This window comes from Lissotriton vulgaris, unplaced genomic scaffold (assembly GCF_964263255.1).
Source record: "Lissotriton vulgaris unplaced genomic scaffold, aLisVul1.2 SCAFFOLD_882, whole genome shotgun sequence".
Taxonomy (NCBI): domain Eukaryota; kingdom Metazoa; phylum Chordata; class Amphibia; order Caudata; family Salamandridae; genus Lissotriton; species Lissotriton vulgaris.
Genome location: NW_028254400.1, coordinates 63,683 through 73,723, shown reverse-complemented (window position 1 = coordinate 73,723; position 10,041 = coordinate 63,683). Strand labels below are relative to the sequence as shown.

At 44.9% G+C, this 10,041-nt stretch overlaps 2 protein-coding genes across 2 annotated transcripts in view; both read left to right on the top strand.

Moving 5' to 3' along the window:
* Positions 1 to 1,525: 1,525 nt before the first annotated feature.
* On the top strand, positions 1,526 to 4,432 carry LOC147659540 (uncharacterized). Its single transcript, XM_086951661.1, is given in 1 exon segment — positions 1,526 to 4,432. A coding segment is annotated over 1 exon segment (2,907 nt).
* A 1,857-nt stretch (positions 4,433 to 6,289) lies between these two features.
* The window catches only part of LOC147659539 (uncharacterized), a 40,572-nt gene continuing 36,820 nt past the window's right edge, over positions 6,290 to 10,041 (top strand). Inside the window, exon 1 of the mRNA XM_086951657.1 lies at positions 6,290 to 7,236. Within this exon, the coding sequence (XP_086807783.1) occupies positions 6,290 to 7,236 (947 nt within the window). The remainder of the gene's footprint in view (positions 7,237 to 10,041) is intronic.

The following is a 10,041-nucleotide window of genomic DNA, read 5'->3' as shown; positions in this document are numbered from 1 at the left end:
AGTGCCCGGCTCGGCCTGGCTCTGCCTGCCAGTCTGCCAAGAGTATGTTATGATTCTAGTTATCAGTCCAGCTCTCCTTCTCTGCATTCCTAAGCTACTGAATCGCATCAATAGTTTCCGTCATGGTCTAGCCTTTACGTCTCCATGTAAGAGAAATACTGTATTAATGGTCATTTAATATTCCTTGCACCCGCACTACATGTAGAATAATGCATGCACCAGACTTAGAGTCTGTTAGCCTTTGCCCTGATAACTTTTGGATTCTATCAACATGTTCTCTAAACATCAGATACTAGATAGTGTTTAGGTACATGTCGCTCTGACACTCCAGACTTTCGTCTCCTCTTCTAGCGCAGAAGTCATAGCCCCCAGTTCCTCCTAGTAACATGTCATTGCCAGCTTGCGCGCACCACTAGGTCAGAGGTCCCGGCTCCTTAGGTAGCCCCCTCCATGTTTCCGCCCCATTTATGACATATTCTGTTACGTTTACATCACATGTCTATGTACACGCCCCTTGTTACACCTACTTTCTGCCTTATCTTTCGCGACTGCTACAAACCCCGCCCACTGCTACGCCTACTGTACTGAATGCTATGTATTTTGTTTAACTATATATATATTGTGCACTGTTATTAAAAGTTATGCTTTTTGTCCCGATCATGCCCCCCGGCAGCTGCCATCCTATTCCCGTGCAGGTTGTCCTGTTGCTGTCCTTTATGCTGTATTAAAACCTGCAAACTCCAGCTACCTCGAATCTTGACCCTTATTTATTGAGCTATCTGTTAATTAATTATTCCGAAAAATAGTACAGGTATTTAATTATTTATTTACCACATAATGGCGCCCGAATAGGGACTTGCCCTTTCCCCACGCGCCGGAGAAGCCACGCAAGCCCCCTGACCCTCTGCAGCCGTGACGGAACCATACCGTGCACGTGCAGATATTTCTGCTTCAAGTATCCCTCAGGCCCACGGAGGAGACGGAGGTTGCGGTCCAGCATCCAGACGAGGCGGTGGAGGAACGCGGCGAGTCCCGACCAGAGCCCAAGCCGAGAGTCCAAGGTCCGAGGTATCCGGAGGCCCACCTGTAACTGAAGTCCGAAGTTCGTAGTCCGTCGTCGTAGCAGTCCAGTCCAGTCCGAGGCCTTCCGTTCTTGCTGCCCGGTGAGTACCGTTGCTGGGGTAGTATCTAGACAGGGTCAATTAATTTGTCTCTGGTCCGTGGGTTTGGGTACGCAAATCCAACACGAAGTGTCCACCTAGGTGGATGCGGGTCCTGACGTGTCTCTTTATGGGACCGGTATGTTTCGTACTGTTTCAGCAGTGCATCTAGTAATTCTAGTAAGTTCTGTTCTCGAGAAAATTCATGTGTTTCTGTTCTCAGTATTCCAGGTAATGTTTCTGTCCGAACTGTTATTTTAAATGTCATTTCAATGTGTTTTTCAATGTCGTGGTATGAGTGATCAGTCTCAAGTCATTATTGTGTTTATCGTGTATTGTATTGTGTCCAGATCCCAGTTTACGTCATGCCTCTGTTCTCCAAGTTACGTCGGTTAAGAACTAGAAAAGGTCTGCTCGAGGAAGCAGTTCCTGTCCCGCCTAGGGACAGTCCAGGTCATTTTATGTATCACAAGCATGGCATAAGTGCCATATTATATCTAGATCTATGGGTCGAGTACACTAAGGAATTAGAAGAGAAATATAGATGGCCTGTATCAGGCACATGGGATGCCGAGTGCATCATGCGAGTAGAAGAAGCATTATGGAAAAAGAAAGCCAGACAGTCACAGAAAGATGCCATCGAGTTATGGCGCAAAGAATCTCATAAAAGAACCGAAAAAGAAATCAGAAAGTCAGAATTAAGTAGAGAATCCTCAGAAAGAGCCCAAGAAAGGGAATTAATCGAAATAGGTGAACGAGTTAAAACCGAACAGTCAGACAGACAGAGGAATGCCCTTATTAAGGGTATGTACCCTCTTCTTGCCGAGGGCTTGCCAAAAGCAACCCCGGAGGCATCCAGTAATTTCCCGCCACCATTAGTTCCGACCAAGCTACGTCACAAACCGACCGCAGCTGATATTTTTCTCTCGTCCTATCTGGACGACACAGTCCCAGAATATGCAAATCCTGTTCCGCCAGCTCCTGCAAATAATGTAATTTCTGCTCCTCCAGCCACCGGGGCACCCGTTACGGTACCCCCGGTCCAGCCCACAGTACAAGTACCCGCTACATCGGTCACTCTGCCAGCACGAAGAGTATCAGTCGACGATTCCAGTTTAGGGGCCGCGGGGGGAGGTCCTCCTGGTACCCCGCCGCCACACAAACGTGTAATATTAGCCGAGCTACATGAACGTGCGTTACAGCGCACGCCCAAACATCAGTCCGTTGCAGATATCAGGCGAGCTCTCACCGAATGCCGTTATGATCCGGTCCCAGGTGATGATAGTATGGTTATATATTCATTACGCGTAAGACGGGTGACCGAGTATTTGGACATCCTACCAAATATGAAAGAAGATCTAGACAGAATATATCGTTTCATTCGTACAGGAACAGATCCAGAAAGTATTGGCGAAGTCATGTCTTTAAGGAAAGCTGAGACTCAGCTCATGCTATTAAAGTTTCTAATTAATTGTTTAATAAGGGAACAAGATTATCCGACTAAAGATCCGACCGAAATGAGAGCTCTGACGAAATGGAGTGATCATATAGCCGAGGGAAGACACAAGACACTCAGTAGTATAGAGAGTATGTACAAGAAAATTCGTAAGGAAATAATAAGGTTACACGAGAAACGTAAAGCAGCACAAGTAAGCGAGAAAGAAAACGACTCTTCTAGTGAAGAGGTAGACGATGAGAATCCTTCCAGAATAGCGTATGTAGGTAGAACTCGACTTTCCGACCGACATTCACGTCTAGAACACAAGAAAGTTTTCTCTCTTCCAGCACCAGAACAAGGTTCTCTAGAGCAAGTATTTCAAGCTACCGATCACATTCTGAAATCACGAATCGGTTATAGTGAACTTAATACCATGCACGAGCAAGAACTAGTCCGATCAGCAGTCCGATGGATTACTGATTCTACCACTTTTCCAGACGAAATAGTGGCACAAATGTTTCTGAAACTGCCCCCAGCCGAGCAGCGACTGGTGGGTATGTATATGATCCAGCACCTCATCACTCTGTATGAGGGTCAGCATTCTGATCCAGGTCCGTTACATGATGTTCTGAACGAGTTACTACAGTATAGATGGAAAGGTCTAGGTACCGATTTAATTAGTGTCATTCTAGAACACCGCCACAAATACAGAACGTTCCTGAACCCGCATTTTGTTCATGTCTCACCTCCAGAAAGTAAACCATTTTACATAGACAGACAGCATCCGTTACGAGAAGTACACCCAGTTAGGACACAGGGTGGTGAAATGCAACGAGTATTTGTTTACACCCCGATTACAAAGATGGAACTCTTAGAGATGAAGAAGTTAATTCCCTGTCACGATAAAGATCCAGCAGGGTTCCACCGTGAATTAAAAGACATGCTCCGTATGGGAGAATACACGTATCCAGATATAATTAAAATGTTAAAGGTTCTGTTGCCTGCGGGCATATATGAAAAACTCAAGGAAAAAGAATGGGAGGTGGGAGAGAAAAAGATAGATTGGGCAGCTCTAGAAGCTGAAGATAATATACGTGTACTAGGTACCGGTCTAGGAGACAAATGTAAAGAATTGCCCGAACTGTTAATACAAGTTTTGCCAAGATTACTAGCCACGAAAAAGGAAGACTGGGATGCAATCTCAGCCTGTAAACAGAAACAAGACGAAGATACTAGTGATTTTTATTCTAGATTCGAGAAATGTTTTATCATCAACAGTGGTTTGAAGACGAGTAGTGAGTCATACCCTCATCTTTTTGTTACTAAACTAGTCGAGAATTCAAGTCCACAAGTTAAAAATAGAGTTTTGAAAGTCGAAAGTACATGGCAAGCTAATACTCCGTCCCAAATGTTACAGATGCTCCAGTATCACCAGAATAGAATCAGAGAAGAGCAAGATCATGAAAGGAAACGTATGAAAGACACGAAAATGAAAGTATTAGTTGCACAATCTGTTCCTCAAGACAGTCAGAAGAGGGGTATGAATCAAGCCAGTCATCCTGCAGGTCCCGTTAAAGGGACCTGCAATTAGTGTAAACAGCCAGGTCATTTTATAAACGAGTGTGCAGTTCTGAAACACAACATAGCTACTGGTAAAACTAAAGAAAGACCACGTCCGCCTAGACAAGAACAAGTTTCACAGACTTCTCAGTTACCACAGAATGCACAACAGACAGTTACAGTACCGCAGCCTATAGCTGCAACACAGCATGTTACACAGCAGATGTACCAGTATGCACAGTCCGAGTATCCAGAATACCAGCAGTATTCATGAAACAGCCTAGAGAGGGAGGTAGGCTTGCCTCTCATCGAGATACCTGTAGATCAAGAGGGTCCCTATGTTCATAGTCAAGTATTAGGGAAAGACAGAAAGTTTCTGATTGATACAGGGGCAAGTAGGACTACTATCAGTCATGACGAGGTTCCAGGGGCTCCGCTCTCAGGCTCTAGAAATGTTTCCCTTGGATTTTCAGGAAAGCCAATAGTTAACGAGATTTCCAAACCAGTTACTCTAGAAGTAGGTCCATTGTCCCGAACTACTGATCTGTTACTTACGAAGTCATGTCCAGAAAATTTGTTAGGTATTAAGACATTGAAAGAATTAGGTGCAGTTATTTGCTGCTCCCCAGAAGGAATACGTTTGTTTTTACGTGACTTTAAGGGTCACTATGTATTACGTGATTTTGATCCAAGATTACTGAATGTCCCGCAGCATTTATGGGAGCAAGGTCCAACTGATGTAGGTTTCATGCAAATCACACCCCATCGTGTGACTCTCAAGCAAGGTGTGGTATTACCACGAATCAGACAGTACAGATTGCCACCTGAGGCTGTAGCAGCCTTATCCAAAATTATTGACGAGCTCATTGCTCAAGGAGTGGTTGTAGAAACTGACTCCAATGTATGTAATTCTCCTATCATTCCAGTCATGAAACGTACTGATCCAAATGCACCTCCAGTATATCGATTAGTGATTGATCTTCGAGAACTTAATAAATGTATCATTCCCCAGTACCCAGTTGTTCCAGATATTTCTTCCCTATTGACAGCCATTGATTCCGAAGCCACATTTTTCACAGTCATAGACCTCAAGAATGCATTTTTCAGTGTTCCCATTCATCCAGACAGCCAGTTCCTTTTCGGATTCTGTTTAAATGGAAGGAGCTATAAATTCACACGAGCTCCTCAAGGTTTCACAGAAAGTCCTAGTATTTACAGTCAAGCACTCAAGAGACAACTAGACAATATTCACCTGCCAACTGACACTGCCCTGCTCCAGTATGTCGATGATCTACTGATCACAGCCCGCTCTGAACGTGACTGCGAGCGTGCGTCACTTACAGTTCTGTATTTCCTAGCCGAGATGGGGCACAAGGTGTCCCCTTCGAAGCTCCAATTCTGTGTCCAGCAAGTGGTCTACTTAGGACACTTACTGTCCAAGAGGGGTAGGCAGTTGACACCTGACCGTATCCAGTTAATAGCGAGTCTTCCTCAGCCCAAGACCCAGAAGGAGGTACGAGCTTTTATCGGCCTCACTTCTTATTGCAGACAATGGATTCCCCAGTATGCATTTCTAGCCAAGCCACTGATACAGTTAACGACACAGGAGGCAGCCGTATCGACTGTCCTCCCTTGGACATCTGAACATACACTTGCTTTTAATGAATTAAAGAAAGCCTTATGCCAAGCACCCGTTCTAGCTACACCGAACTACAGTAAGCCTTTTACACTTTTTGTCACAGAACGTGAAGGTACAGCATTATCTGTTCTCACACAAGATCAAGCAGGACAATACAAGCCTTGTGCTTATTTTTCGAGCACATTAGATCCAGTAGCCCAGGCTCTGCCTGCGTGCCTCAAGTCAGTTGCAGCCACAGCACTAGCTATCAGACAACGTGATTCCATAGTGTTAGGACACTCCCTGACAGTACAAGTCCCACACTCCGTGGAAGTTCTTTTAAACCGAACACAGACTCAGCATTTGACAATTGCACGTTTAACAGGTTATGAACTGACACTGTTCCAGCCACACATAGAAATCAGACGCTGCAACGTTTTAAATCCAGCTACACTGTTACCGTCAGTTACTTCAAATCCTGCCACACATGACTGTGTGGAAGTTGTTAACACTATGACAAAGCCAAGACAAGACTTGACAGATATTCCACTACCTAACCCCGACCTGACACTTTATGTGGACGGTTCATGTATGAGAACAAGTACAGGAGAACTAGTAGCCGCGTATGCAGTGACTACTGACACTGAAGTTATTGAGACACACCGTATTGACACCCTGTCCGCTCAAGCAGCAGAGCTAGTCGCTCTGACCCAAGCCTGCATACGTGCCAAGAACCTGAAAGTTAATATTTACACAGATTCACGTTATGCATTCGGAGTCGTACACGACTTTGGAGTGCTCTGGCAAGAAAGAGGTTTTATGACTTCTCATGGAACCAAGATTCAGCATGGTCTCCTCATTCAAGCTCTGTTAAATGCAATACATTTACCGACAGCTATCGCTATCATGAAGTGCAAAGCACATACGAAAGTCACTGACATCATCTCCCAAGGTAACGATCTAGCAGATCGAACAGCCAAGCTCACAGCCCAGACTCCAGACATTCCAGTTAACATGACACTGACACACACTCCGGATCCGACTACATGTATGACAGTTAAGGACCCCACACAAGATGTCATAGATATCCAGTCACATGCTACTCCCGATGAAATCAAGAAATGGTCCGAACAAGGAGGGGTCCAGACAGATCAGGGATGGTTGACGAAGGGAAAAGCCACATGGTTTCTCCCCGACTCAATGGTCCAAGTCATTATTAATACCGCACATAGTCCTGCACATTTAGGAGAAAAAGCCATGTTAGACAGTATCCAGAACATTTGGTTCAACAAGCATTTACGAGCTGCAGCCAAGCAGAAAGTCCGTACCTGTATGATATGTTGTCAGTTCAATCCAGGTAAAAGTGTCCCGGTGGAACAAGGGGGATTCCAGCCTCCTGACCACCCTTTTGAGGTCCTCCAGATGGATTATATTCAGATGGAGCGATGTCGAGGTTTCAAGTATGTCCTTGTAGTTGTATGTGCTTTGTCCAGGTGGACGGAGGCATATCCAGTTCCAGATTACACAGCCGCGACCACTGCCAAGCAGTTGGTTCGTGAATTTTTCCCTCGTTATGGACTCCCTAGGGTCGTGTATTCTGACAACGGCCAGCCATTCTCATCCGAACTCATGAAGCATGTTTCCCTTCTGTTAGGGTACCAGTGGAAGTTTCATTGTGTACGCCATCCTGAAGCAGCAGGTCTCGTAGAGAGACATAACCAGACTCTGAAAATCCGCATCGCCAAAGTTTGTAAAGAGAAAGGTTTAGACTGGCTAGTAGCTCTGCCAGTCGCCCTATTTTATATGCGCATGGTTGCACATTCCAGATCAGGTCTGTCCCCTTATGAGGTCGTATTCGGCCGCCCCCCTAATATGTGGGGTACACCTAGACCCCGAAGTATTACAGATGTTTCCAGTAATATGCTGACAGGTTACCTAGCTTCCTTGATGTCTGCACTCCACTCTTGTCGTTCACAGGTTGCCGCCGCATTTCCAGACAATACCGAGGTGAAACCGCATGAAATCGTTCCAGGAAGTTTGGTCCTTGTGAGGAACTTTGATCGTTCAAGTCCGCTGGAGCCCCGCTGGAAACAACCTCAACTTGTCCTTTTGACCACCCGCACGGCCTTGAAGTTGGAAGGCCGCAAGGGCTGGGTCCATCTGTCCCACGTCAAGAAATTTCATGGCATCCGGAAAAAGACTTTTAATGACAATTCCAAAGACTTTTCCATTTCTAAGGACTGTCCCGCTACAAACTTTGATTCCAAGCCTCCCCTGTTAGAGGAAACTCCGCAGCAGGAGTATAAGTTAAAACTCCGGTCTAGTAAAATAAGTCAGCCAGTTTAATTGTCTAAGTCCCCCTCGGGTGAAACGGTTAGACAGGTTTCTGACATGTATGAGATAGACCCCCATAGTGAGAGAGTTAGTCAAAACTCTATCAGATGTATCGTTATTCTATGTTTTCTTCTATTTTTGAGTTTGATGGTTACCTGCACAAGTTATGCATTGCATTTATGTTTTCCAATTTCTCATGTAAATAAGTTTTCTAATACTACGCTAGAGCACACATTTAGTGATCTGCCTCCTCACGAGCTATCCTATCGTCTTGCTATGCGCAATAACACGTTTATCCGTATGTTGCACTATTCACACCAGACCAGCAATGCCACTAATTGTTGGGTGTGTGGTCGACTCCCCCCTTTCCAGACACCGAAGGGAGTTCTGCCACTCTTTCCTTATCCGTTTTCACATAATGGTTCGTGTGGAGCATGGTCCACGTTAACGTCATCCTCAACTGATATGTCCCTTCTGAATAGTACATGTTTTCCAGACGAGAAAGGTCTCACCCATAGAACAGGGTTAGATCTAGAAAATGAAGTTTATAATTTAGGTAATTATTCTTCGAATTTTATGGTCCTGAATGTTCAGTCCGATACTACTCCAGATTTACCTGCAATTTCAGTACTACCAGTCAAAGGCGAATTATGTGTCCGAAAGAATGGTTCCGCACATGTAGGACATAGTGATTGTACTACTATTGTCAAGTATAGTGACAGTGGGAAATCTATTTTCAAAGCCTCACGTCATTCATATTTTGTTTGTGGTCAGACCGCATATGTTCGTCTGCCCCTCGACTGGGATGGAACCTGTTACATTGCCTTCCTACTGCCACCAGTTTTTCTAGCCCCATTCGATTATCATAGAAACACACATCTAGTACACATTAGACATAGAAGGGAGATCGAGTCCCCAATTGTCGATCAAACTGAAACTGCTCTAGAACAATATCAAGACTTCAATAAAGGTTTCTTCTTCTTTTTAGGCCCCGTCCAGAATAGTAAGTTAATCCGTAGGTTAACCAGAACCCTTGAAGCAGTAGTGAATGAGACTACTTCTGCTCTAGGTAACTTAACCGAAGAGCAATCTGCTATGACATTTGTCGTGCTCCAAAATCGTCTCGTTCTTGACGTCATACTGGCCGATAGAGGAGGAGCATGTAGAGTCATCGGATCTAGTTGCTGCATTTTCATTCCTAATAGCGCGCCGTCTGTTTATTCAGCTATAACCAGACTTCATAAAATTGCCCATCAGTTACACCAGAATCCAGGCACCTGGACATGGTCCGGTTGGCTCTGGAGTATAATTTCTGCCTGGGGATGGAAAGTATTGTCATTCCTAGGTATAGCAGTAATTATCATTTTCAGTTGCTGCCTCTGTTTACAATGTGGCCCTGCGATTTGCGGCATTTGTGCTACATCCTGTATTCCTAGTCTTAGTCCCAGTCCTAAGTCCCGTTCCAAGACAATTCGAGACGAGCAAATGATACTGTATGAAATGATAGATGGTATCATGAATATTGATGTTTCCTGATGGAAACGTAGTGACAAGGAGGGAATGTGGAAAAGTAAATTTTGCCATGTTCTGTGTCCCTACGTGTTCCCCATCTTATGTTATATGTGCATGATTAATATGCAGATGTATTCCCCATGACCGATTAAAGATGCAATTACAGTTGTGTCCATCTCTAGTATGCCAGTTTCCAGTCTTCGTGAATACAACGAATATCAGGCCTATGTAAAGTTATGTTGCCACGTTTTACAGTGTGCACGTTAATTCAGTAAAAGTCCCCGTTTCTAGGCCTCAAAAGGGCCCGGACACCAGATTCAGCTCCTGTCTCCTGAACCCTCTCCGAGGAGCGATGCAGCCCCCACCTGTATCCCTGACCCTTCACTTACTTCCTGCCTCACAGTGCCCGGCTCGGCCTG